Source organism: Corvus hawaiiensis, chromosome 9 (assembly GCF_020740725.1).
Source record: "Corvus hawaiiensis isolate bCorHaw1 chromosome 9, bCorHaw1.pri.cur, whole genome shotgun sequence".
NCBI classification, from domain to species: Eukaryota; Metazoa; Chordata; class Aves; order Passeriformes; family Corvidae; genus Corvus; species Corvus hawaiiensis.
Genome location: NC_063221.1, coordinates 7,888,356 through 7,916,355, shown reverse-complemented (window position 1 = coordinate 7,916,355; position 28,000 = coordinate 7,888,356). Strand labels below are relative to the sequence as shown.

The 28,000-nt window shown below is 50.1% G+C and overlaps 3 protein-coding genes across 16 annotated transcripts in view; 1 reads left to right on the top strand and 2 right to left on the bottom strand.

Moving 5' to 3' along the window:
* Nucleotides 1–27: 27 nt before the first annotated feature.
* On the bottom strand, nucleotides 28–11,097 carry VAMP4 (vesicle associated membrane protein 4). The gene is made up of 7 exons (XM_048312953.1): nucleotides 10,831–11,097; nucleotides 9,529–9,575; nucleotides 9,175–9,225; nucleotides 2,580–2,680; nucleotides 1,976–2,055; nucleotides 1,741–1,792; nucleotides 28–712 (listed from the first exon to the last, which is right to left on the bottom strand). The coding sequence occupies exons 1-7, from the start codon at nucleotides 10,894–10,896 to the stop codon at nucleotides 684–686; spliced, it is 426 nt and encodes a 141-aa protein (XP_048168910.1). The 5' UTR covers nucleotides 10,897–11,097; the 3' UTR covers nucleotides 28–683.
* Nucleotides 11,098–11,279: 182 nt separating this feature from the next.
* Nucleotides 11,280–14,679, top strand: MYOC (myocilin). Its single transcript, XM_048312982.1, has 3 exons — nucleotides 11,280–11,940; nucleotides 12,440–12,559; nucleotides 12,666–14,679. The coding sequence occupies exons 1-3, from the start codon at nucleotides 11,439–11,441 to the stop codon at nucleotides 13,448–13,450; spliced, it is 1,407 nt and encodes a 468-aa protein (XP_048168939.1). The 5' UTR covers nucleotides 11,280–11,438; the 3' UTR covers nucleotides 13,451–14,679.
* A 2,416-nt stretch (nucleotides 14,680–17,095) lies between these two features.
* PRRC2C (proline rich coiled-coil 2C) overlaps nucleotides 17,096–28,000 on the bottom strand; it is a 70,408-nt gene continuing 59,503 nt past the window's right edge. For 7 of the 14 annotated variants that reach the window (XM_048312957.1, XM_048312959.1, XM_048312966.1 and 4 more), the window contains 6 exons: nucleotides 27,580–27,702; nucleotides 25,842–26,060; nucleotides 24,983–25,057; nucleotides 23,649–23,752; nucleotides 22,288–22,414; nucleotides 17,096–18,933 (listed from right to left, as the gene is read on the bottom strand). In XM_048312957.1, the coding sequence (XP_048168914.1) occupies nucleotides 18,670–18,933; nucleotides 22,288–22,414; nucleotides 23,649–23,752; nucleotides 24,983–25,057; nucleotides 25,842–26,060; nucleotides 27,580–27,702 (912 nt within the window). In that variant the 3' untranslated portion in view covers nucleotides 17,096–18,669. The other 7 variants (XM_048312965.1, XM_048312970.1, XM_048312960.1 and 4 more) reach the window with 6 other exon arrangements.

Here is a 28,000-nt window from a genome sequence, read left to right as displayed (position 1 = left end):
TATGAAGACGTGCAGAAACTCCACATGTACAGTCAAAAATAGGTTTACTGGAATGTCTTTAGTCACAGCTGTAAGCAGCAATACTGAAAACACTGAGCTTGTGCATTCCCATGGCAGGACCAGAAAGTCTTCTGGATTGTAAAAACCTAATTTAATTTTTCTCTTTTCTCTTTTTTTTTTTTTTGAACAAGAGAAAAACAACACCCTTGCAGTTGTCCTCAAAATAATCAGTTCCCTATAATATATTGGTATGTTTTCCTTCAGACATTTATCCCCTCCTTTTCTCTGATTCAAGGACAGAGTCCCCCCTGCCTTCCACAGCAGGCAGTAGAGAGCTGCTCAGACCATATTATTATTAATATTACAACTCAACCATATATACATATAGACTGTAGGGGCAAGTAGCCAGCTCCAAACCAGAGACCCAGAATTCCACAAAACAGGCAGTTTGGGATCTGAATCTTGTGTTATAAAAAAATATGTCTGACAGCAGGAACAGGTACTCAGCTGGAAAAGGGCTGTTTGGTAGTTCTTAAAACGCTCTGTTAGAACTGGCTGCTTGCCACCACCTCCTGCTCCCAGGAGAAAAAACAACTTCAAAGCTATATACAGATATATCACTTAAATTACACAGCAGTTTGGTTATCCCAGAGGCAGCTCCACCGAAGCCTCCAGCTGCCCCATCAGGAATGGTACTTCAGGACTATGGGGACTGGAAAACACAAAGAAAGAAGCTCTCACCACACACCCATCCCTGCCAGGGAGTCCCCCCCATTTCTGTAGTGACAAACACCCTGCAGCTGCGAGCGTGTTCCCAGCCTCAAGCTAAAGCAATCTGCTGTCTGCACACGTGCTAGACAACATATCCTGCTACCTTAATCTCCTTCCAGCTCCCCAAAACTAACCCAGATGAGATTTTCCATCAATCTCTCTCTCTAAACTCTGCTGCCAGCTCTGCCTCTCCCACTGCAGGCTGTGTGGTAGAAGGACAACAGGCTACAAGGGCTTTGCTGAATGAACAAGAACAGTTACAGAACTGCCCCTGGACACTTCAGTGGGAGGAAAGCCCTCCAGACCCAGTGACACAGAAGAGCTGCCCTGCCATGCTGGGCTGCCTGGATCCCTGGAGCATGTCATTCTGCAGGCAGAGGGATCAATTATTTCTGCCTGGAAGAAACATGCTCTGGTCATTATGAGCTGTTTGGTAGGAAAAGCAGTGACATCTCTGGTCTGGGGAGCTCCAGGAAATGCAGAGGGCATGGGAAGGGACCAATTGCAAAGCCACAACTGCTACTTGATGGAAATGAAGCAGCCCATCAACTTTGGGGAAGAGTATTTGTAGACAGCAGGCTCATTGCAACGTGGCTGATACATGTAGAGATGCTTTTGGAAGACATTGCTCTAGCCTGAAACTTTTGCATTTACTCCCACCAGCCTTGGGATCAGTCAGTGCCAACCCTGGGTCAATACAGGGTTGGCAGGGCACTGCTGGCTTTCTTTGGTCACAGTCCACAGGACTTGGTTTGAGCCTGCTCCTGTGCGTGCACCTTTAAGCCTTGCAGAAAAGGAGCACAGAATGCTCTACAGGCACCCCTTATGATGACTTAAGGCACAGTGGAGCCCATGGAGTGGCTCAGGTGCTCTCCCCCAGGGAGAACAGCACCACGGTGTCACTCACAGCATGGAGTGCCATAAATACGTCCATGCCAGACATGGCTGGGGTGATGTGGAGCTACTCACCGATGATCACGAGCAGGAGAATGACCACCACCATCGCTATGATCGCCTTCATCTGCAAGAGGAGCACACAGGCACGTTACACAGGCTGCCAGGGGTAATTGCTTTGACCTGAAAGGAGGCCTTTGCCTCCCAGCATCTTTTCAGCTAGGAAGCAGAGCTTCTCCATCTCCTCCCAGGGCAGGTGGGTAACCACCCTTCCACAAACGCAGCTCTGCCTGTTCCCCTTCTTGCTCACCTTACAGTCTCGCCACCACATCTGTCTTCGGAGATGCTTGGCTCTTTTGCTAAAAGCTGCTGCATTGTCTGATAAACTGTCTGTTAATGGAAAGAAAAGAGTCAATTCAGTGGTGCACACACTGTCAGAGCACCCACTCACTTGTTCTAACTCCACTGAGTTTTATCCAATGAAAGACCCAACCACAGCATGATTCATCAAAGCCACAGCAGGGTCAATGTGACACCTTTTACCAGAGCACACAGACAAGTCCCACTGTGGTCCCTTTGTACTGGCTGCCCTCTGAAGACAGGAACTTGCTCTGCAAGCCAGTGGACAGTGCCAGAAGACAGACCCATCTACCTTTGCTTGAAGAAACAACTAGATCCCAGAAAAGACACCTCCAAACTAATGCCTCTGCACAGAGCAGCAGGTAAAGGTGGAGAGAGAGTCAGTAGAAAGTCATATCTGCAGCCCAAGGCTGAGCAACACTACTCCCAGGAAGGACAGAAATGTAAGCCCTGTCTGTCATTAGGTGCCTTCTGAACTGAACCAGGTTAACCTGGCCCAGCAGCCAGGAAGAGCTGAGGGGACTGGGCCAGCAGAGCTGTGTTTCACATCACACCTGATTTATCCTGCAGATCATCCAGCCGCTCGCCTCTTTCGATCACCTTGGTGATGTTCTCCTGCATAACATCGATGACTTCATCCACCTGGTTCTGGACACTGGGGCAGAGCAAAGGCAGCATGAGAGGCAGAATTGAGCACCAGAGCTGCCCAGCCTGGTGGGATCTGAGAGCTCATCCACAAAAATGAAAGGGCACAACAGTGGAAAGAGGTTGATGGGGATGCAGAGAAAGCCGGAGGCATGGCATTGCATGGGTGGATCTCCAGCAATGCCAGCAAGAGCACGGGAACTCAAGGGGCTCAGAGAGAGCACTGGGAAGTCAGCAGAAGTGGGACACGCTCTCTAACACCTTTAACACACAAATGCAGTATGAAAAAGCACTAATTGCTGTTGGTGGGCACCTCTGCTACAGAAGAGCTCACAAAGGGGGAAAAAAGAACTATAAAACCCATACCTTATCTTTCTGCATTTCAGAGAATCCCACACCACACCTTTGCTCAGTAACTTGGGGTGAAATTAAATCAGTTCCCTCCTCCAGGAACTGAGTTGCTAAATTAAACCCACTCTGCCAGGGGCATAAAGAGGATAGCAAAGAAAGGACTGAGTTGAACTAAAACAAGATATAATTCATCTTCTCGTAGGTTACGCAACTCTGTGGGTAGTCTTCAGTGAACAGTAGCCTAAATCACACCCGTAGGGTTATTAAAAATGCATTTATTCACTCCAGAAAAAAACCTACACTGGCAAGAGAGAAAAATTTTCCTGGTGGAAAAGTACTGCTCCATTCTGGTTTGTATTTTGGAGCTAATACATGTTTATTTTCCTGGAGATAGAAGTAAGAATTTTCTTGAGGCCCAGGGGATAGCAATACATTGTTTGAGACATACTGTTCCCAGAAAGTCAATGGCAACAGCAGGATCTTGGAGGCAACAAAACAGAAATAGCTCCAAAGAGAAACAGTGTATCCTCCCCCATGGCCCATGAAACTGGGGCCAAGACAGACTCAAGGCCAGTCAATGGGGCACTGCAGAACCAGAAATAGGGCTCTGTCCCAACCACCATGCCTCTAATTAATTAATTAATTAATTAGAGACATAGGTTCACACTGATCTATTTTTCCTGCCAGCTACATACCTCTTACCCAGCAGAAACTGTCCTGATGAGGAGCAGCTGCAACCAGCAATAGTGGTCACATCACTTGCTCACATTTACTTACTGTTCCAAATACAGGTGAGAATAGTCATTAAAAAGGCATTTTGCTCCCCAGAAAGCTCTAGGAAGAGTTCCACATCTCTAAATATGAAGGGGTTTCTCATCTTAGCCTTTCAGGTCAAGCTCTGTAGCACCACGGCACTGTGTCTTCCAGAGCTGGAAGAGCCAGGCAACTCCTCTGAAACCAGCTTCTGAGTCAACAGCTGTGATCTGGCACATGCTGGACTCCAGCAGCACATGTAAAAATTTGCTTTATTTAGGACATCATAAGAAAGGAACCTGCCTTCTCTGCTGCATCGCAGAGTCTGTGGGAGCAGCATCTCTCTGAACCCACCTACACCATGTGGTGGCAGCTCCCGCCTTCCACGCTGATGGAAGCCATCTGCCAGGATGAATGTGGAGGGGAAGGGCACAGACAATCCCCAAAGACCTCTCAGAAGGAACCTGTCCCATGCCCAGGAGCTGTTCTGATCCACTGTGTGTTTTACAAAGTATGAGGCGAGTGGCAGAGCTGCTGCTGTTGGGAAAGCTCAGAAGGTGGCACTGAGGATGCAGACAGATGCTGCCCAGGAAAGTGTCCACCCCACGCAGGACACACAGCCCCATGGCCCATCCCTGGGGCAGTGGGTGAGAAGCAGGCATGTTCTGCAAGGGGGTTTCCTTACATCGGCACAGCAAGTCCCAGCTTGGAGATGCCAGCAGTGCAGCTACAGCTTGGGGCAAGAGGAAAAGCACAAACATCTGCTACCCCAGATGAGCCAAGCTGGCCAAACCTCTGAGCCCATAAACATCAGCTTCACACGCAGAAGTCTACATTTGCAGTATGTAAATGTTTCTAAAATAATTTTCTGTGTTGAAAATAGAGAGATTTCCTCCCACAACAGATTTGTAACCAAGTTATCCTGGTACAACTAACAAGTGGGAGCGTGCAAGGTTACAGTGCATCTAGGAACTTGCAGAGCAATGCAACACTACCTGTATCCCTGCCAGTGCAGGTCAGAGCCTTGAGGGGTGCTGCTCCAGTCCTGGGACACCCAAAGTGTTGGAGGCAAAATGGGCTGGTAACTCCAAGCTGCTGTGGTGGATAACAGCATTTGGGGGAGACCTATGGAGCACAGACCCTTACTGCCCAAGCTGCTTCTCAGCATCCTGTCTCTGCTCACTTGAGCTGCTGACAAAATGCTGAGGGCCCTTGCTACCTGCCCAAACCCTGGGCAAGCTGTCAGCTGTCCCCAAGAGAATAAAACATTTCACAGATGGAGAACGGAGGCACAAAGAAACCAAGGCTTATAAACTCCCACAGATGTTGAGGTGTTGACTCCCATGGAACACAGATGCATTTGGGTAACACAATCAGTACCATTTGGCATCTGATGTAAAAGAGAACCCTGGGAAAAAAACCCAACAAAACAACAAAGCAAAAAACAGGAAGGAAGAGGCCAAGCCAGGGAAATTCAGACCTCCACAGAGCGTCTTAACCAGACCTTAAGCCAGCCCTTGCTTTCTGCTCTCTCCCACTCTTCATTGCTGCACTGGTGCCTCTCCAGGAGGGTGCTGAAAAATGCCCAGCCTATGTATTAGCCCACCAGCTTCAGAACAAATTCAAAAATTGCCATTAGTTTGGCATGCTTGAAGTAGGAAACTCAAGTCACATCAAGAAGAAAATATTTTCTTGTTTTATTTGGCAAGAGGGAATGAGTCCTCTAATATGAAGTGTATTTCCTGTTGTGGAGCTACAGGCTTTTGACACATACACTTCATGAGCTTTACTCCTGCCAGATTTCCAAGAGAAATAAAGCGGAATAAATACCTGCCAGGAAAGGGAGCAAGGCAAAAGCATGAAATATGTCTCCTATGACCTTCTTTCTTCCTAATTACTGCAAGTCTGATGCTTTTAACAAGAACAGCAAGTGTACACCATCAAAGCAATGAGATCCAATGGCACTCAGCTTGCTTTAGACTTCTCTTTTCTTGTGCTTTGCTGTTCCAGAGTGGGAGGAATAAGCCTTTCCATTTTGGCCACACTGGGTTAGGTACTGAAAACCTGCTTGGGCTGGTCAGGGTGCTACATTCTCCAGACACTGTAAACAGGCATGCACACACCATGGGATGTGCTGCCCAAGGCTACTGCTTGTCTCCAAAGCCAGGTGTTTATAGCCAGCATGACACACTCCAGTTTTCCACCCCAGTGATGTGAATAGTGTGTATTATGGTGCAAATTACACCCAAACACCCCTCGTTGTGGCAGTCACCCAGGGAAGAGGGAACAGGAAGGAGAGCCAAGGCAGATGGAGGGTACAGAGGCAGGAGGCCAGCGCTGCACAGCACTCCCCAAGGCACAGCTCTCTGCAGAGAGCCCTGCTGTTCTCAACAACAGGGTAACAGCGCTGAACCATGCCGCAAATCCCTGGATTTAAGTTGCTGCTTAGTCACAGCTGTGAGGAAAACAGCAGTCTATGCCTCCCTGAAGCCTTTCAGTCATTGAAAGGATTATATCCAACAATCATGCCTGTCAACATGGTCTTGGTATCACCCTCATATGGAAGCCTGGACTCTGGTTGGGGTTCACTGCACAACCAGCCACCTGCAATGAGCCCTGGGAAGCTGCAGTCAGCTCTTGCCTCAAGAGTTCAAACCATTCCCCAGACCTTCCCCCTGCTCAGGGCCTGCAGCCAGACAGAGCCACCAGGGCCAAGTCCCAGGGGCTGAGAATGCTGACCACCCTAAGCAGCACAATGGGGGATTCACAGCGACCAAGAGGCTCCCAGGGAACCCCAGTACTGTGCTGAGCCTCAGCAGCAGCATGAACATGAAGCCAATGGCACAGTTCCCTGAAAGCACGAACATCAGCACTGAAGTGAGTCAAGCAGCACAGAAAAGGGGCTGATTTTGGCAGAATTTTTGAAAAGATGGTTTGTGATGAGCAGCTCTTTTTCCAAATAAAAGAAATCCAGGTGGAAGGTGAACATCCCACCTTCCCTTGAAAAGGCTCTCGTGCACACATTCAGCACTTCTTCCAAAGCCTCGAAGCAAAGGCAGAGAAAGGAGATCTCTTACCTGTTCTTTGTACCTTTGGGGAAAAGGATAAAAGCCCTTTAAGAGCTGCCTTTCAGCTCCAGCCCACCCTGGGAATGGGAGGTCTCAAAGGGAGCCAAAGGGACCCCATGTAGCCTCTCAACTACCAGAGGAGAGTCTACCCCAACCAAGCAGCTTCCAGACACATCAGGACAAAGCACAGCTTGAAGGGGACTGACACTTCCTCCTGTCACTGTTGCTGACTGTAACTCACCTCTTTCCCCAACAAGGTTTGCAGTGTTCCCCACGGCTAAGCTGGCCTTGACGGTCTCTGCTGCCAAACTCCACCCTGACCCAATCCATCCCCCTTTCCTGCCAAGGACAACTAGGAAAACTTTCCAATTTTGCCCCTCACGTTTAACATGTTCCACAGCCTTGCTCCCATAATCCCATCATTTTTTCCTCTACCCAATCCTCCAGCCAGTTTCCTTTTACACTTGTCTTCACACCTCGTTCCTCCAGCCCCTACTGCCATGTCCTCTCTAGCTTTGCCCAGCTATGCCTTGGCTCTCCAAATGCTCAAATTCCGCCTTAAAATGTCTTTTTCTTACAGTTTTTCAGCAGCAACCCAACCCTTTCTTTGTTGATACAGAGAAAACTGACTCACTGTGAGAGCAGGCATTGATCCCTCCAGCACAAGGGCTGAACTGATCAGAAACTTCCTAATGATCTCCATGACAAGGAGTGATGACTGCATGGTGTAAGTGCTTATTAAACAAAACAATCAACACTGATGAGAGCAGAAAATAAATTCTGTTTTGTAATAGATGCTCTAGATACTACATAGATGTAGCCACTTGGTACCCTAAGGGACATATTCCATGCCACATCTACTATACCCAGGCAATCTCTGGCAATGGGCAAGCCTCATGTGTGTGGGGCATTAGTCACATCACACCTATGGACCCACCGGCTCCTGGCTAAATGCTTGTTTCACTTTTCTTCCTTTTCAAGGATGCAGTGTCATCCTCTACCTAAGCCACTGGTACCTTCTGCCAGGCCAAGACAGAGGGAAGAGAAGAGCTCCTGTTTTCTCCCACCAACAGGGAACACAGAAGACACTGTAGATGCTGTCCAGCAGAGGAAGATGAAGGGACAGACACTACCCTGTCTCCACCTTTTCATGGAGGTGAGACCCCACTCATAAACCCAATTCTCAGCTTTCTCATTCACTCCAGATCAGCCTGGCCATGCCCTAGAAGGAAGGCTCTATCCACACTGGCTTACTCCAAGGAGCAGTTCATCTCTACCAACAGCATCCTCACACTCTGGAGGGAACAGACATGCCCTGAAAACTCAGGGTGAAATCACCTGCCCTCTGCCTCTTGTGCAACTCAAGTGCCCTTCACTCCTCGAGATAATGTGGCAAGCACAGCCTAATGCTGATGGTGGCAATGAGTCATCCCAGACCTGTGCTGGCTTCTTCCTGGCATGGAAAAAAATCCCTAACCAAGAGCCACACTCAGGCTGCAAACAAGACCCAGTCTGGATAATGCCCAGGCATCAGTCCTCACACAGATCTCTGTCCTGGCTCCATAGAGATCAGGAAAGGAAACCAGGCAACACAGACCAGGGGTCTGTGAGTATCCCCACACTTTTGATTAAGTACCACCACCACATCCCTCACAGGAAAGGACAGGCAAAACTGGAGCCCTGAACAAGCATCATCCAGGAAATGACTCGATGGGAGAAGGATCCAGGGTGTTCACTCCTTCCTTCTTGCGCTACTCCTCCTCCAGCTGTAATGGTTTCCTGTTTTCCAGCTGCTTTGACCCCACTGAGTCACTGCTCATCTTCAGGTCACCTATATCAAGTTTTTATCTGGAGGAAGCCAGAGGACCAGCTGCTGCCCAAAATCCATGGTCCTGGTGTGTTCCTGACAACTTACTTTCTTGAAACTTTAAGGAGCATGTTACAGGATGAGGTTAAAAAGCCTCAAAACAATAAAAAATGGTGCTAGGAAAGGTTAAAATCCAGGGTTAATGCTCTAGAGGAAGAGCCTCACAAAAGCACGGAATAAGTCACCACCAGAACACAGCAAGAGCTTCAGAAACTCCAATAAGCTATGGTGATGTAATCCTATCCCTTTGCCTCTGTCAAGACACAATTTCTTGATAGGCTGCATCAAAGCTGAGATTTCCTTTAGCTGGGGACATGTGGGGTAGGACATGTCAGTCAGAAGAACACAGGCACAAGGAATGTTCATATGATGAGCTACACAGAAATACTCTGATAAGACAGCAGCAGGAGCTCACAGTGCCAGAATAAATTATTATCTCTGTGAGACTAACAAACAACAACTTACTGCCTGATCTTGTCATTCCTGGGTCCAAATCTGGGTCCAGAAGGCCCCCTCCTGCAGGCAGAAAAGAGCAATCAGGACAGAAGGTACAATGAAATCATGTTTTTAAACCAGACCCAAGAGATACACAGGAGAGAACCAACGCCTTGTGCATGGAGGATTGTTTTCATACCTCCCATCAGTCCCTCCCATGTCTTAGGATATGTGGGACATCTCACTCTTACAAAAGGTCACACCTGTTAATTCACACTCAAGGCCAAGGCTCTGGAAAATCATCCCAAAGGGAATCAAAGGTTTTCATTCTCAAGTCCCCGGTCTCAGAGCTGCAGGCGGGTATGACACTGCATTCCAACTCACAAGAAAAAGTCTTCCTCTTCATCCGAGTCTTCCTCCAACAGGTTCCTCTGCAAACACAGAAAAACCATCACATCAATAAGCAACCACCATTTCACGCACACATTGCCAGCTCTTAGGATGCAGTCAGCATCCTCTGACTGCAGGAAGGCCCTCTCTGCTCAAGGGACAATCCCAGCCCTGCACCCAAAACCATCAGCATCACCCACAGCCACCTTGGGCTGTCCCATCCACCCTGGAAATCAGATCCACTCTGGATTTGGAGGACGTGGTTTCTCCACCATGTGATAGCAGCAGGTGTAAGAGGGATGACCACCTGGGCGGGAGGGCAGAGTGGTCTGGCAGCTCCTCTGCTTCATCCCAAAGGGCTCCCTGGGGCTCCCCTTTGCTGATCCACTACACTCCATGAGATGATCCAAAAACTGATTTTTAAAAGCAACCCCACTGAAGCCTGAATGTTTCGGATGAAAACATTTCTGCTTAGGGTCAAAAACAATCAAGAGGGGGACGTGGCACACTAAAGGTTTGGGACTCAGCAGATGGTCCTTGGGGTACCAACAGTTGCTGCTTTCCTGTGTGTAGATCTGGGCTCCCACCTGCAAGCCTGATGCTCTGATGTTGAAGCTCACCTACATTTCCATCCTGTCACATTTGCTCAATCAACTCAAGCAAACCTGCCAGATCATGCAATAGTTCCAGCCACTGCTTCCCTCAAAAGAGGAGCAAACTGCCTTGGCAGTACGGGCTCCTCATCTCGCTGACAGCTGTCGTGAGCTGCAGCAGCATTTCTGACCACAGCCTAAACTGAGTTTTAGCACACCCTGACCCCAGCAGGTTAAATCCACTTTGTCCAAATCAGGCAACTGCTGTGACCTGTATTCAAAACCTAAAGTGTGGGGGGACCGTGGTGACAGGAGAAAAAATCAGCTGTAAAGCACAGGGTGACTTCATTCAAGTCCTTCAGCCAACGTGGGCAGGAGAGCCAGGACGTGTCCCTGCCAGGCTCTGCGGGAGTGCAGGAGACTGAGGCACACCGGGATCTCATGGCCATGGATGCAGACTAAGGGAGCCGCAACAGGTTCCCAAAACAGCCGTAACGAGGCTGGTTTGACACACACGGGTCAGGGCTGGCGCTCGGACAGCCCCTCACTGACTGAATGTCGCTGTCACAGCGCTCCGGGCTCCTAGGCCCCGTGGCTGAAGGCTGCGGCAGCACAAGGAGACCCGGCCAAGGGACCCCTACGGTGGGCATCGACCCGGCCACTCTACGGTCTGCCCGCTGCGCCCCGGAGGAGAGGCACTCACCCGCTCGCTCTTCACCGAGCCCGTCACCTCGTCGTCGTTCAGGTGTCGCTTGAATTTGGGAGGCATGGCCGGTCCGTGCCGCGGGGCTCCGTGCCCGGGGGGAGAAGCCTAGAGGGGAGAGCAGGAAGCGTCCGGCAGGCCCAGGACAGGACCCCGCAGCCCCCGCGCTCACCGGGCAGGGCCGGGCCGGCGGGAAATGGCCGGTACCGCGGAGAGTCCGCCGTCACAGCGACCACTCGGCGCTCCGCCCGCCGCACCGAGCGCCGAGCTACCGATGGTGGGGCAGGCAGAGGGCGGAGACACGAACGGGGCGGGGCCGGCGGGGCGGGGGCGGGGCCGGCGGGTTCGGCTCCGGTCGCGGCCCCGAGCAGCCCCCGCGGGGTTCGGCCCCGAGTTCGCCCGCCCCGGCCGCCGGCGTCACCTCTGGCACACGGCCCCGCCCGCCCGCCCAGCCCGGCCAGCGGCCCCGGGGAGGCAGCAGGGCAGTGTCGGTGCCCCCGCAGGCATCTGGAAGGTTCCGGCTCGCCCGCCCCCCGCCGCCCCGACCCTCTTCCCCTATAAATGCGGGCGCCGGTGCCCGGCGCGCTCAGAGGGGCGGCGTCGGGGCCATGCTGGGGGTCTGGCTGCTGCTCTGGGGGTCCGTGGCCCTGGGCGGCCGGGCGGACACCGCCTTCCTCCACCGCGCCCATGACAGCTCCGGGCACTGCACCTACTCCTTCACGGTCGCCAGTCCCGTCGAGGCCGCCTGCCCCGAGGCTGCCGGCGGCGTGCCCGAGCTGCGCGCCGAGCTGGCCGCCCTCGCCGCCCGTCTGAGTCGGCTGGAAAGCCGGGAGCGAGGAATGGGGGACTCGGGGCCTCGGGGAGCCGAGCCGGGGGGGGCACGGGACCCCCAGCAAGTCGCCTTGACCGCCCGCCTGGAGGCTGCGTACGGCGAGCTGCTGCGGGCCAAGTCCCGGCTGGAGGAGGAGAAGGGGCGGCTGGAGCGGGAGAAAGAGGAGCTGGGCAGGCGGCTGGAGAGCAGCGCCCAGGAGATCAGCCGGCTGCGGGCCGCCCGCTGCCCCCCCGGCAGAGAGGGGCCCGGCCGGGACACGCTGCGCGCCCCCGCCAAGGGTAAGTGCCGGGGCCGGGACCCCTGTGCGTCCTCGCCACCGGCTCCCCGATAGTGCCGCTGGCTCCTCCGCTCTGGCCAAGTCCCCGTGCGGCCCCCATACTCTGCACCCACTGCTGCCCCTCACTCTTGGGGACCCTGGTGGGCTCAACCTTGCTGGGGGGTCGCAGCCCATTGCCCCATACCTGAGTCGCCATCCCATTGCCTGCCCCGCAGCAGAGGGGGGATGTAGGGTACCGTGCAAATCTGGGGTATGAAGAGTTTCCCCCAAAGGGAATTAAACACCTGGGGGGACAAGAGCGTCAGCGGAGCAGGGTCCCTCTCAGCAGGTCACAGATGTGCCCTGCTACAGTGGGAGGGGGTACCGGGCTCCTGACCAAGGCATCGGCATTTTGGGGGGCAGCGGCCCGGCACGGAGCCCCCCGAAGGCGGCAGGAGCAGGCAGGGCAGTGAGGGGGGCTGGCTCAGCCCTCGCTCACGCTGTGCCTCACCTCGCTGCAGCGCCGCGCTGGGAGCCGCAGCCCCTCGCCTACCAGGAGCTGCAGTCGGAGAGGACGGAGGTTCCCGTGTCCCGGCTGCTGGAAGAGACGGCGCTCGGCCGCCCGGGGAAGGAGGACTCAGGTACGGGCACGCCGGGCCGGCCCCACGTCCCGCTGCTCACAAGTGCCGCTGGCCCTCCCGAGGGGCTGGCGGTGACCACTCTCTCTCCCGTCCTGTCCCCGAGCAGGCTGCGGCCAGCTGGTGTGGGTGGGAGAGCCCGTGGTCTTTGGCCGGGCCGACTCCATCGCGGGCAAGTACGGCGTGTGGATGAAGGACCCCGAGCCCGTGCCCCCCTTCACGCGGGACAACACCTGGCGTGTGGACACCGTGGGCACCGAGGTGCGCCAGCTCTTCCAGTACGAGGAGGCCGAGCAGCTGGCCCGGGGCTACCCCGCCAAGGTGCACATCCTGCCGCGGCCCCTGGAAAGCACGGGGGCCGTCATCTACCGCGGCGGGCTCTTCTTCCAGCTCCGCCATTCCCGCTCCGTGGCCCGCTACGATCTGCGGGGAGAGACCATCACGGCCGAAAGGGAGATCCCCGGCGCCGGCTACCACGGGCAGTACCCCTACTCCTGGGGGGGCTACACCGACATCGACCTGGCGGTGGATGAGACGGGACTCTGGGTCATCTACAGCACCGAGAAGGCGCGGGGAGCCATCGTCCTCTCCAAGCTGGATCCCGAGACGCTGGAGATTCGTCGGACCTGGGACACCAACATTCGCAAGCGGGGGGTGGCCAACTCCTTCCTCATCTGCGGCACCCTCTACACCGTCAGCAGCTACTCGGCGCCCAACGCCACCATCAACTTTGCCTACGACACTGCCACCGGCACCAGCCGGGCCCTCAGCATCCCCTTCGAGAACCGCTTCCGCTACCTCAGCATGCTGGACTACAACCCTGCCGAGCGGCAGCTCTTTGCCTGGGACAGCTTCAACATGGTCACCTACCCCGTCCGCCTCTCCCGGGCTTGAGCCGAGGCTGGCAATGCGCCGGCTCGGCCCCCGGGACCCTTATGCGTGCCTTGGCACCCTGCTTCCCGCCCCATTTCCCCCGGCACGGCCAGGAGCGCCACCTCGGGTGATGCTGGGGGCCACACGCTGCCCAGCCACACCCCTTTGTGCTCAAGTGCAGCAGAGAGAGATGAAGCGCTGCTCCAGAGCCTGGCAGAGCCAGGGAAATGCCTCTCGTCAGCCTCGGCGGGTTTCGGATGGGTCACAGCAGTACCCAGGCCTGAGCTGCTCCAGCACCCTCTGCGAGCACCCAGCCTGGCCACCCCGAATTTGGAGCAGGGAGGACTCAGGCATGGTGGAGGTTGGGCAGAGAAGAGTAGAAGCGCTGTCCAGAAGGGCCCTGCCTTAAAATAAACGTTTTTCCCTAGTTGTGAGCAGTGATCCCCTCTGTGGGGTCGGGGTTTGTTGTTTCCAGGCTCTGCAGAGCTCCCTTGCAGAGATCCCACACTCCCAGTGCCCAGGGGCATCCTGGAGCTCAGCCACCTCCAAAAATCATCAAGTAGGCTCAAAAGCAGCAGGGAATACAGACGCTCATTGCACAAGCCTTGTTTTATTGGGGAAAAAATAAAGCAGCCAGGAGAACAGGGGTGAGGAGTGCTGGCAGAGCATCCTGCAGCTGGGTGACCTCTCAGTACCCAGCCCTTCCCAGCCATGTGCTTCAGCTTTACAGGCCGTTCCAGGCCAGCAGCTCTCCCCCCACCAGTCCAAAACATGCTGTTTTATCTATTTATTGTAGGAAGCTTGGAGGAGGAGGCTTCTTTCCCTATCTCTGGCATTCAGGTCAGCAGCAACCACATTCCCCAGGGGTTGTGTAGGGTCCTGGCCCAATAAACATTGCCCAGCACTGCTGCTGCCTTGCACCTTCGTCTTTCCAAGCCTGTTTTCCAAGGAGTGTGGTGGGCTGGGGCCCCTCTTGATGCACCTACAGGCTGAAGCTGCTGGTGGGGGGAGCTGTAAAGCCTTGAGCAGGAAAATGCCACATTTGAAAGGCAGCTTCTGACAGAAATACACCATGTATTGGAGCAGTGGAAAAGGACAGAGAACACAGTGGCACACTTGTGATGATCACCTACAGCTACAGGGATTTTCAGTAAGATGCTTCACCCCACTGCTGTCCTCCTGGCACTAACACCGTTGTCTTAAGTGTAGCACTGTATATTTGCATATCATGATGAAGCATTTGGCTTATTCATCATCTCCACACTTTATTTTGGAAAAATACGTGATGGTTGTGGAAAGTGAGATGGTATGTGTAAGACTGGGGTGTTTGGTGAGCTGCAGGGCAGGCAGCAGGTGGGACCCCAGCATGTGGAGGGAGGAGGCTGAAAGACCCATTCCTGTTTCCAGACAGGCCCAGAACCAGGCTGGGATTCTCACCTGAGCCAGGGCCAGTGAAAGCATCCCTCTGGCCAGTGATGTCCCAGCAGCCCCAGGATCTGCAGCAGGGCTCTGCCAGCCCCCACTGCTCAGCTCAGGTGGATCAAGAACACGTCACCCCTGTCACTGTCAGACACAGAGCTGGGGAGCCCTGGGGCCAGGGCAGGATCTGGGTGAGGGAAGCAGCGGGGGTCACCCAGGGGCTGTCAGGTGCCCATCAGGGCTGGGGAGAATGAAGCAGGCAGCAGCCAGAGCCAGCAATGCACAGCAAACCTGCTACCAAGGATGGGAGAAAGGTATTTCTGTCCCAAAACAGGATGGGAGGTGAGGCTGGTGCCCCCCTTTACCCCGCAGCTCCCTGGGGGTGTGAGCCAAGCCCCAGGATGAAAGGCAGGGTTTGTGCAGAGCCCCGGGGAGCAGCAGCACCTTGGCCAGCCCAGACACCGAGGGCAGACAGCTCCCGCCCCTCCCCACGCTGGGGCCTTCTCAGGCCGGCAAGTCCATCTCTTAATTGACTAAGAAAATAAAGGAAGACAAGCCAGTGTACACAGGATTTCCAGAAAGCTGGGCTGGATCTGAACAGCGCTGAATACACAGTTTTACTTAACAGGCTTTGGGAAAACAAGCCTTCCCCGCCCACAGCCCAGCAAGAAGCCAGCCTGAGCCCAGGGGGTTGCTGGATCTGGCCCCAGTCCCATTTAACCCCCTTCTGGCTCTTGCCCTTGAGAAAAGTTACAACCTTTTCACAGCCTCAACATTATTAAGGAAAAAGAAATTGAATTCCCCAAACAAAATTGTTCCCTAATGTCTGGGAGGTTCAGCACAATTATTTCTGATGACCAGAAAAGAGATTACACACCAAATCCCACTCAAATTAAAAAAGCAAGAGCTACTCCAGTGTAAATAGCCAGGAGCAAGTTATCTGATTAAATGTCATAAAAATATTCAGCGAACTGGGGTCAATGACTGAAAGCTCCACTTGGCCTCAAAGGCAGCTGGGGTGGTTTGAGGTTTTGTTAAGGCACACATCAAACCTGGGTTATTTGGAAGCACAGAATGCCCAAGCATTTACTTTTAATTAAACTTCTGCAGAAATAACTCCCCTTGTTCTGCTCTGAGCACAAAATAGTCCAAAGCCTAGTACGTTCCCACAGCCAACTGCGGGAAATTCCTCTGACTTCCCAATAGCTTTATTACTACAGAGTTTAACATTCATCCTTTCAGCAGCATTTCCTTAAAAAATAGAACAGTCTGGTGAATGAGTTCCCATTTTTGGAGTGTCCTTTCAAGACAAAACAGGCCAAAGGCAACCTCAAAGCAGGGAAAACATCACAACTCAGTTACTTTTATAGCACATTTATAGATGGAAGCAGCATCTCCATTCACTCAGTCCTTCCATGTCCACCCTCCTTTCCAAGCATTTACTGCAGCTGTGCTCACAAATCCTTGTGAAAAAGGTGATTTACCCACAGTGTTACCTGCTGAGAGGTTCCTTCTGCCCACAGCTACATTAGTGGATTCCAGCACCTTTTATTTACTCCACATTGCTGCAGTTTTACCCTGAACAAAACCAGCCTGGGCAGGAAAGGACTCCAGCCTCTCTGGTGGCCCCAAGCTGCCATTTTGCAACCCACCATGGAGTTGTCAGCAACACCTCTGACCAAAGGTCAACCTGTCCAGCTCCTGGTGGTGCTTGCAGAGCCAACCCCAACACTCCTGGCTGGATCCTCCCTTTCCTCAGAGGTGCAGAGCAGGCAGCAATTACTTCTCAGAGACCAAGACACCAAAGGTTCCTGGTGTTTGTGGGAAGCAAGTTCCCTCTGGTGGCCAGCTGATCATGTACTGCCTGTCCCAAATCCCACAGCCCAGGTCAGGGCCCCAGGGAGGGGGGCAGGGAAGGCTCAGGCCAGGGCTCCCTGAACTCGGTGCTGCCCGGGTGTTGTCACTCATCAGCTGATGGGACAACTGGTGTGACCCTGGCTCCAGTTGGGAACAACTGCCAGCTCCAACAGCTGGAGCTGGAACTCCTGGCAAACACCCCCTGGCTCCTTCCAGGGCGAGGGGTGGCAGCCACGTCCTGCAAGCCCTTTGCTGGAGTGGAAGTGCCAGGATACACACAACGGAGCTTCTGGGAGCACGTTGCGTTGGGAGCCTTTCCCTGGAAACGCGGCGCCGGGCGCTCCGCTCGCCTCCTGCAGCACGGCACCAATCACGAGAGCAGCCGGGGGCTTTATTTAGAGAATACTTTATTAGTTTCTGTAATCAAACCCATGTAAATAAGACCGTACATATTTCATACAGTGCGTTACCCCTGTACAAATGGAAAAAAAATTAAGTTTAACATTTCTAGACCAATATGGCTGTTAATTTCTGTACAATGCCAACTCACACTACAAGTGGGATACTTTTTTCCAAAGTTGACATCACAGCTAGTTTCCAAAAATTCAAATTATATATATATTTATATAAAAAGATAACCAATAGCGATTCACTAGGCATCAATAGCAGCAACAGCCTTTCCAGCTTCTGCAGTCATTTGAACAAAATTATTCACATTAGACTTTCAACTCTTCCTTCCAAAAATGTAAAAAAAAAAAAAAAATCCCAGAAAAAAACAGCAAATTCTGCTACTGATGTGGTACCTGGTGCTTTTTATTAGCTTTCAATCATTGTCTGGAAAAAAACCTCTAGAATAACATTATTAAAAACAGCTCCAGTATAGCACAGTCACTACTACATATCATAAGCAGGTACAGGATATCTTACATTCACAGAAGTATCATACAGTACTGTCCTACAGCTAGAATACTAGAGGATACAATTAAAAAGGCATTTATTTGATTTGATTCTACTTTCCAGCACACTGTGGGCAAGGAGGTGGTGCAACGCAGCTCTGATATAAAGAATGCACCTTTGAGATAAAACTCTAGTTCATCTGATAAGGTTTCTTTTATTCTTGTGGCACAGTTTAAGTGCTCGTTGCTGTGTTACAGACAGAAACTGGAAACCGTTTAGGGACCACTCGCATCATATAAAGACAGCTGGACAGGGGTGAACGGAACAAATCTGACTATTGATGCAACGAACCTTCAACTCCAGGGGTGAGAGCCACTGAGGGGGCAGCGGGTGGAGAGGGCACAGGTGGCCAAGTAGCTTTTTCATATGGTGATCTAAATGCAGTAAATTGTCATCCAAGCAGCAGCAGCCAGCAAAGCACTGCCTTCAGAAGGAAATCCAACACTGCCAGCATTACTCTGTGTTAGGTTAAACCTTGCGTGGCAAATACATAGAGCCCTCTGTTTATACAAGATAGAAGCTTCTTAAGTCACTAAGAACTTAACACACATTACTTGGCCCAGCACCATCTTCAGATCTGCCTGTTCTCATACTCATGGGCTTGTAAAACGATAAAATAGCAGCTGAAGATCAGAGCCTGAAGAAAATAAGAGAAGTCACCGTGTCAGCTAGGAAATGCCTCCCCACCTTCTTCTCTGCTGTTGCTACTTCTCCACGTTGAGGCTTTGGGAAGTGGGCAGGTGCGAGCCAAACCAGGTGCACACATGTGGGACGTGCACACCCCAAAAGCAGCCTTCCTGCTGTTAGAGCAGATGTGAGCCCCGAGAGCCCAGGGGCTCACAGCTGGACACACAGCAGCTGGCACCACAACTGCTGCTGCTTCTGTGCCCCTTGGGGCTGCTCAGAGTCCGGCAGGGAGAGCAGGCTGCTCTTCATCCTTCGGGCTACCAACTGACGCTGCTGACACCTCGCCCACCCCCTCCCCTCCCTCCATGGGAACACAGCCTCTAAGATTTTGTTTCCTCGGTTTTGATTGCCTGAGGTTTGATTGGTCCAGTTCTAACAGGTTTCGGTGTGGCAGCAGGTGCAGGGGTGGGCTTTTCCTCGGCTTTGTCCTGGCAGACTCCTGAAGAGTCAGCAATTGCCTCAGTGGGTTTGCTCCCGTTCTCCTCCACTTTCGGGGCTTTGCCTCCTATGGGTTTGTTCTGCTGCTGCTGTTGCTCGGAAAAGAACCTCTGGGTGGACTGAAGGACCTCTGCTCTTTGCTTTGCCTTAAGAGAGGGAAAAAATAAATTTACTGAAGAGAAGGCATAGGAATTGGAGTGACTTCACAAGTATTTCCCATATGAAAGGGGAAGGACTGACCGCAGTGGCCAGACTTTCCTAGAAGGGCAATGTCCGTCCTGCTGCTTCCCTGATGTCACCACGTCTGGGTGCTCGGATCCTCAGCAGCATCTTAACACCATGCCTAGGCTTCCCTTGCTCTTCCTAATCCTTCCCCGAAAATGAGAATCAGGGACAACAGTTTGAAGTACTACCTAACATCTTTTTACGTCACTAATACTGCAGTTATGCAGTTATCAGTATGAGCACTGCTGACAGCAGGCTCAAACTGTAGCCTCCTCCTGAGCACAGGTCAGACACCAGCAGAGGCAGGTGTGCCTGCATGACACTGCTGTGGGCCCCGAGGGCCACTCCTGCTTGTGTGCTGTCCCTCCAGAGCACACAGCCTCTCTCAGCAGCACAGTCTGAGCACCCCGTTTCCCCCCCATGGCTCTTGACACAGACTGTGGAGTCTGCAGCTGGGATGTAACTGAACCAGGGTCAATATTGTGTTGTGTGTGAACTGCAGGCTGATCTGCTTCCTGCTCCAAGCAGGCTCTTATCCCAGGCAGCACAAACTACTGTCTGCCTTCCCCTTCCTTCCCTCCTCTGAATCCTACCAGTAACCCTGACTTGCACCTGTGGAATTCAGCCTCTGTAACATGTTCCAGTTCCAGTTTTCATACTGTGCAGATCAGACACTTCAGAGCAAGCACTTGGCTTTCCTGCCCAGACTGCAGAGACTCCATTAAGAGTTTGATCTTTTGGAAGCTGAACAATAAAGCCCAGTGCAGTCAAACACCTTTTTATTTTACCATAAAAAGGACTATCTTAACACAAGGAACCCCACATACAGGCACTAAGCCTCCATGTACCTGAGTATTTTCTGCTTTTTTACAAAAAACGGGGCTGGAACACACACACAAAAAGCAACAGAGGACAAAACAGCAAAAGTCTGGAACAAGAGGCCTTGGCTCTCACACTGCATAGTTGCTCCAAGTAACTCAAGCAGCAACAGAACGGAAAACAAACCTGTGAACTCTGGTGTTCAGGACTGCAGCAACAGCCTGATTTTACTGAAACCTTTTGCCCAAATTTCAGCCATCCCCTGAGTTTAAGGCTGGATGACTTGATCACCAGTAACCAAGCATGACAGAGTAACTCTCATTCCTCTCAGCAGTGTTTGCAGGAGATTAAGGACACCAGAACTGCATGTTAGTATTTGCTCTGACTGGCTACATTCAATCCACAGTGCACACTCAGGACAATGTATTAAGCATCACCTGGTAAATCTACAGGCTGCATAAACTGGTGGTAGAAAATGGACCAACCATCTAGAATTTATGGGGCAATCAGTTCTCCCACAGCCATGCATAACCAGAACAACACACTCTCTTGCTCTGACACCTCAGTGCATGCGTTACAGGAATGGCAGCAGATGAAGGAACTCCTAAGTACCATCTATTCAAACAACTTCTTTTCTGCAGCAAACGGGCTCAGTGTCCAAAGGTGTCCCACACAGATGTCCCACACTGCAGTCCTGCCTTGGAAGAAGAGTGCCTCAAACTGAAGGGTCCCAAAGTGCTGTAACAAGTTAGGTGACTGTCATCACCTGCTACTGAAATGCAGCCCTCTCTTCTGCGGAGTGCACCATGTACTGCATTCTACCACTGAGAATTCACCACAGGCACTTCAAACCACTGGGAAATGACTCTCCAGAGTCACCAAGGAGTGAGGCTAGCTGGAACAGGAGGAGCTGAGGATGAAATGACAGCTAACAGGTAGGTGTGCAGCTTCAGTGCTCATTCAAAAATAACCAGGCTCCTGACACCTGAGTTTGCCTTGGACAGCAGTGGCAGCTCCACAACTGCTGACCACAAGACCACTTGAGACAGGAAGCTCCCTACAAATATTTTAGTCTAAAATTCTTAATTAAAAAACATCAGGGCTTAGAGAAGGTCTGTGTTCAGCTGTTAAGGGCCTGGCTACTAGCTTCGGGTCCAGAGGCCCTTTACAAAGCCATGACTTGCAGACACATCCCTGCCCTAGGAGCTGTCAGACTGAACTGCTGCTAACAGCACTGCTGTTCACATACTGACCTTCATGTCTCGTTCAGCCTTCAGCGCAGCCTGGGCCTGAGTGCCTCTGGCTCCAGGTACTGATCCACAAGGACCTCTGGCCACACGTGGTAACTGAGGGTGGCTCATAAGGCCTGTGGTCATCTGAGACGGCATCTGACTATGCAGAACTACTGGCAGCCTCTGAACAGGCGCTGGGAAGGTGTTAGTAAATGGGGCTCTTACCAATGGAGGGAGCAGGTTAGGCTGAGAGAGGATCTAAGTGGGGGAAAAACAACAAAAAGAGACATTTCTCAATTAGAAAACTGCCAACTTGATTGCACGTTGGCATTATCTTAAAGGGGGAAAAGTTGCCACTCTGCTATGAAATGAATGTCAAGAAAATAGGCTTGAACTGCAAGAGCAAACCAGCCCTGCAGTGCTACTGTGCCTGAAAGCAGCACTAACAACTTCAACCCAGCTTGGAACCAGGGAGAAGACCCTCACAAGGCAGTGGAGCAGTCACTGGTGAAAGGCAGCCCCAGGAAGGTGAGGCAGTTTCTGCCAGTGACAATTCAGACATCAAATCTCAAGTCCTGCAGTCAAACACTCCAAATGCTAAAAGGAAGACAGAAATATCCTACACCTTTAGAGAGGCTACATTTCCCTAGCAGCCTGGCTCCAGTCACCTGCAACAGAGATGCACGACCCTTGTAAGCTGTGCTCCCTGGAATGCCAAAGCAAATCAAACACTCTGCCATTGGCCCTGCCTTGTATGGACTGTGTGACCTCACAGATTCTTTCCAACCTGAACTGCTCCTTTGATACTTCAGAGCTGCAAATCTGCTTTGTCTTTACATATGTAAAATATGCACTGGGACCCTTGTGAGACACGAAGCTTCTCCTGTTCCCCAAGCAAATGACCTGGTTTTGCAGGACAAGGTGCATTACAGCTGCCTGGGGAAGCCAGAATGCTGTCTGTTCTACATCATGCACAACTCGTATTAAATCCCTCAGCGTGCACAGAATTCAAAATTAAACACCACAAAATCAGCACTACTTGCAAGCAAGATCAGAGAGGTAATTTTTTGCTTTGATCTTGAAATTGGGTTTCTTACGCCATTTGATTTTAAGGATTCCATTTTGTATCTCCCCATGATAAAGCCTGAGGAAACACAGTTGAGTCAGAGCCACCAGGTCATACAGAGGAACAAATCTGTTTGTAGCAAGCCACCAATCACCTACCTGTGGTGCAAATTGTGCAGGAAAGGGCTGTGTCATTCTCACAGCTGCAGCTGCTGACTGGAACTGCTTCTGGTAGACAATGCTGTTCATTTTATTGGATTGATTGTTAGGACTTGTAGAACTGGCCCTAGAGGAAAGAACTCCAGTTAAAATCAAACTGCTTTCATTCAGAGGATGTTTCTGCCCTTTTACAACTTAACTAGAAATTCAGCATTGGAAGGGGGAAGAATAAATCTCCTGGAAAAGCTGCTGTGAAACTTTTTTTATATAGAAGCTTCTTCTATCTATAAAAAAACCTCAGAACTTCAGAATTCAAAGAGAAAGCATTATCAGAAATATTTAGGCTATGAAGAGATTCCAGGGTATGTCTGTATCAAAGAGCCCTTCCCCAAGTACTCATGACAGAAACACTGATGTTAGATGTGTGTTCCACTTCCCATCCCTGCTATCTTATGTTCAGTCCTGCTCCTTTACAGTCACTCTTTACTCTGTCATGGAAGGTTCAGAGCTTGTCACAACAGGCAGTGAACATGCAGCTGCTTCTACTCTGACCTGTTGTCAGATGTTTCAAAATGCACTTGAACGGTTTTCAAGAATTCACAGAAAATGCTCTCCCCCTGTTTTATATGGCTAAGAACATGACCCTCCATTAAAACTTCCAACGTGTTGAATCACCACTAATTACATGAAGCTTGACTGATTATCTGGGGGAAGGGCAGCAAACAGCCCTCAAAGAGAAAAGAGTGAACAGCCTTCTTTAGGAAACGAAGCTGGACTTGCAGAGAGCTCTTGTGCAGAGGGTGTGGCTGATACACTCCAGGCAAAATGAGCAGAGGGGCACCAATGGCAGGGATACCAGCTAAGCTCCGCACACCAGTATTTTCTAAGCTTCAAAGAGTCAGTTTTGTTTACTAATTTCACCTGGGAGCAGCTTACAGACCTTGCAACAACACACACTCCTCTAACAGAACTGTTGCCACAACTGCTGTTTAAGGCTTTAAGTGTTTCTACTTGCGTTTCTACACAATTCAGATAAACTGTCTTAAGAGTTTTATCCCAAAGTACATCTTCCCTGCCACTTCTGTGCTTTATTGGTACAACTCCAGGTCATTTCACATGACTTGTTTAGTATTATTTACCCAAAAAAATATTTTTCACATTTTATTTCAGAGCTATTTACTTCTGTTTAACAACAGCAGATGTGATGACCTACTGCAATGCTGCTCATAAGCTCAGATTAAGCACTGTATCTTGTATCAGTGGCCTCTCACCTCATACCTTCCAGAATAGGCTGCTCATGCATGACTAGGTACATTTTCTAGCCCTGGTTTTAAGGAATTTTGAACTTAAGGGAGGTTTACCGGAAGGGACTGGAGGTTGGGGTAGTACTTCTGCCAGTAACTGGTGGTGTTCCAGGTTTAACGTCAATGCCACCTCCAAAGGCCTTCAGGTCCATTTCTGATATCTGAAAAACACAGCAATTGACATGTTAATTCTAATTAAAAAAATTACGTTTGCTAAGCAGCTGATAGCTTACCTCAATGAAAAGAGGTCACTTAAGTGGAGATGAAAGCCTGACTGCAGAACAGCCTCTTATAATTAGGACAGGCCCAGCACCACAAGCACCTCTGTGTACAATTTTCCTGCCCTATCTGGCACTTGCAGCAATGGTATTGGGTTTCTAACTTGGTCCTCCTGCATAATGACAGGGGGTTTGAGAGTCATTTCATCTATTTGGCCCTAAAAAAAAGAAAAAAGATACATTTTGGAGTTGAGATCTCCTTATCCAAGACTCCCATCTCAGGTACCACATGAAAATATTTAGACGTATTTTCATACATTTTATGAATATATTCATATATCCAGATGATATTCTGAATATTCATATATTCAGAAATATCTCTGTATCCTGAAAAATGCTGAGAAGAAGAATACCATAAAATAGTCCAATCTATAAAAATAAACAAGCCTAAAGCACAGCAAAAATGAAGCTGTCATTCATGCAAAACGACCTCCAGACTAACTGGAGCAATAACTCTTGAATGCTGTTTTGCAGATACACTCAACAGAATAAATTAGTTTTTGGAACAGTGTATTTCCACACATGGCCATGAAGCATAACAGCAACAATAAATCAGTTAAAAATGAGAGGCTGTTTTCAGTTGACTTTCTTTAGCAGCAACACGATGGGAATCTTAGAGCAGGGCAGGAAAGTCATCTAAGGCCACCATCCCACTGCAGCTCTTCCCTCATTTTTTGTTGAAATGAGCGATCATTTTCCACTGACAACTGCAGCAAGAAACATGCTGCTGCTTGCAAAGTGGGCTCGTAACAACTACAAAGCTGAAAAGATTTGGCCAGATCCCATGAAGCTGGAAAACTGCATGGTGCTAAGATCACCATACACAATCTGGGGGTGTGGAGATGTAAACTTCATCGAGGTGGTCTGAAATTCTGACTCCCATTACTGTCCAAGACATGTAATTAACAGCCAAGATTTTTCTTATCACAGCTGTAAATCACTGGGACTGAGGGGTTATTTTATATTCAAAAGCACCCTAAAATCTAGGCCAGAAGGTGCAGGGATTTCAGGTGCAGCTGCAGAGGTAGATCAGTCCCTGAGGTGGGAAGACCTCGCTGTTCCTGCCAGTCAGCTGAGCTGTGTCCATGTCCAGGGGTGTCACCCACTGCTCACCTGGAAGCGGACTGCAACTGCCGAGTGCTGCACACTATCCGAAAATCCCCGGTGCCTGTAAAGCTGGGATTCCATCTAAGACAAGAGACCTTGTGATTGGAAGCCAGCTCCACACATCCCCTTATTAGCAATTACCTTAGCAGCTTCACATAAAGGAGAGGAGAGAATTCCCCCCTAGCTTCTTGCACTGGTTTAGTGTTATTTCCTTACTGGACCTGTCACTCAGTTTTCCTGAGCTGCAGGACCAGCCTTTTCTTTTTTCATTACAGAAAGATCCTGTCTTGCATACAATACTACATTTTTAATATGCACCATTCTGTGCTATTCAGAAAGGCAGATCCCCAGCAATAATAGTAGAGTTTAATTCTGGCTTAAGGTCATGGCTGATACAGAGTCCACTGAAGCCCCTAAAACTCCCTTTTGTTGCAATGGAAACCCTTGAACCCAAACAACTTGTTCTGGTTTGAGTCTAGAAGCAAAGCAACAAACACAAGCAGGCCCAGAATCTGCCACCAGCCTTGACAGAGTCATGCTGGTCCCCTGCTGCTCTAACAACAGCTCAGTACTATTTTACATATGGCTTCTATATGAAATCCCCTACTAGTCCATGATGTCACTATCAAACCAGGTATTCCTGCAGTGCAAATGGACCAGCACCAAGTTAGCTACTAAACCTCAGCTAAAAGCACAGACCCAGTCAACTAACACACTAACCTTGACTGGCTTTTTTATCTTTTAAAGCTAGGGCAGATTTTTAAGATGCAAGAAGTCAACATGAGTTGCTGTGCTGGTTATATAAACCAGCAAACAGCTGTGCTTCAAATTAATTTCTGTCCTGTAGATGTGGCAATGTTGTTACCTTTCCAGTTGCAGCAATCATGCTGTGCTGAGTTCCTGCTGGGATCAATCCTCTGAAAGGCTGGGTCACTTGTGCAGGTCTGCTCAGGTTTTGAGCCTGAGCTTGTGGTGGGGTGTGCTGTAGTGGTGGTTGTAAGGACTGGGGTAGGGCAATCAGTGGCTGTGCTGTGGATCCAAAGTTGGGCAAAGAAATCTGTGATCCTGGCAAAGGTACCGTCACCTGGAGAGAGAGTACAAGATCACCAGTAACAGAGACACAAAGGCCATTATGTACCTTTCATTACAAGCTCTATTTCAGCTTTATTCCAGGCAAATGGCTTAATGAGTTTATTTATTTAACCAGAGAGCTGCAAGCAAATAAGTGAATTTATTGCTCGGTTTGCCCTTATAATCAGGTCTAATGGGATTTGGGCCTGTGCTTTGCAGAAACAAAGTTGCATGAGATCTCCTACCTCTGACATCATTAATGTGATTTCCCTGTGTGACAGGTGAAGGTTAATTCAACTCAGAAAACAAAAGTAGAATAAAATAACCATTTTGGGGGTAGGGGGACAGGACAGGACCGGACTGGATTATTTGTTCACTTCCAATAATTTTAGTCATCAAAGGACACTGGGATGAAAATTAGGTTCTACTTTCCACGAGTTCCAACAACCATCAGTTTGAGCTTAAAAACAATCCCAAAACTACACAGCCTGTTCCTTGCTTGCATTTACCGTGAGTGCTGTGGGCTGAAAACACCAGAGAGTGGTAGCGATAAACATGGAATACCACAGCAGTGACCTCACTGGCAGGAGTTACTGCATGTCTTGGTCTGACAATCTACTACCTGCAAAATTATATTCTGAGTGTGACTAGGAGAATGATACGAGATTCCAAATGCTAAAGGCTTACCTGGATTCTGCTATGAAGGATAAGAGATTAAAATTATAGAGACAGCCAGAACTGAACACATTAAAGGCACCAGCTCTTCTAAAAGGTCCTTAAAACTCTGTGCTAGATTTCCAACAGACAACGTCTAATCTTTCTTCTAGATTTCTGTCTTGGCAATTTTTCCTGCATATGAGGTAGGCTATTATAATAAATCACAAGCTTTTTTTTTGAAGCCATTTCAATAAAAAAGCCAAACCAGAAGATGGAAACCACTAGACAGTATCCCGTAAATATGACAGAATGCTTGCACAGAGCAATTTAGCAGTTCTTTCACAAAAGAATTAAAAACCCTTCAAATCAGTAGAGGTATTTTACTGACCTGGCTGTCCTGCATGATCACCTATCTGACTTCCCAGTTATTTTCTATGTACTGGCTATCACTGGCACATGGAGCACTCCTGGGTCCCAGCTCATTGAGAACTGGCGTCAACAATCAGGCTTCACTAAGCATCTGGAGTTTTCCCCCCTCCCTCTCCACCACTCCCAATATCTGCTTCCATAAAGGCATCATGTACCTCAATCAATGAGCAACAGCACTGTGCCAATTAAATCTTTGCCCATCACTGACAAATGAACTATTCAAGAGAAGAATGCCAGGGACAAATGACCAACATGAACGGCACGTCACCTAACTTCTCAGCCATTCAGTTTGTTTAGTGCTGCTGCAGTAGCCCTCCCTCACTATTAATAGTCAATTTTTATTTTGGAAGAATTAAAGGTTGTCTCAGCCCTCCCCTCTATTCCCACCCCACAGACATCATCAACCACAACATGCTCTTAGGAAGAATACAATGTAGGAAATTTACCATGCCATAGTTTACCTGCTGGAGAGCACTGGGAGACTGTGCAGTGTTGTAGAAATTGCTCTGGCCAGGCTGCTGAACTTGCCCAGAGTAGAGATTTGAAGCCTGAGTGAGTGTAGCTCTGGCCTAGGAAGAGCAAGAGACACCATCCCATTAAGAGCATTTAGAGAACAGTTCTGTGGTGCATTAGCCAGAGCAGGAGAAACCACAGCATGGGAAGCTGACAAACCTGAAGGTTTCACTTTGTGATAAAGCTCTCATTCGCAGGTGGTGGAACAGCCCTTTATCATCATTAACAGAAACTAAACCTGAAGCTCTAATTAATGATAGAGCACAAAGAACCCTGTAATTTGGGGAACATGCCTCAATTCAGAGATTATGCTAATGTACACTTATTAAATTAAAAGGACATTCTCTTCCAAGT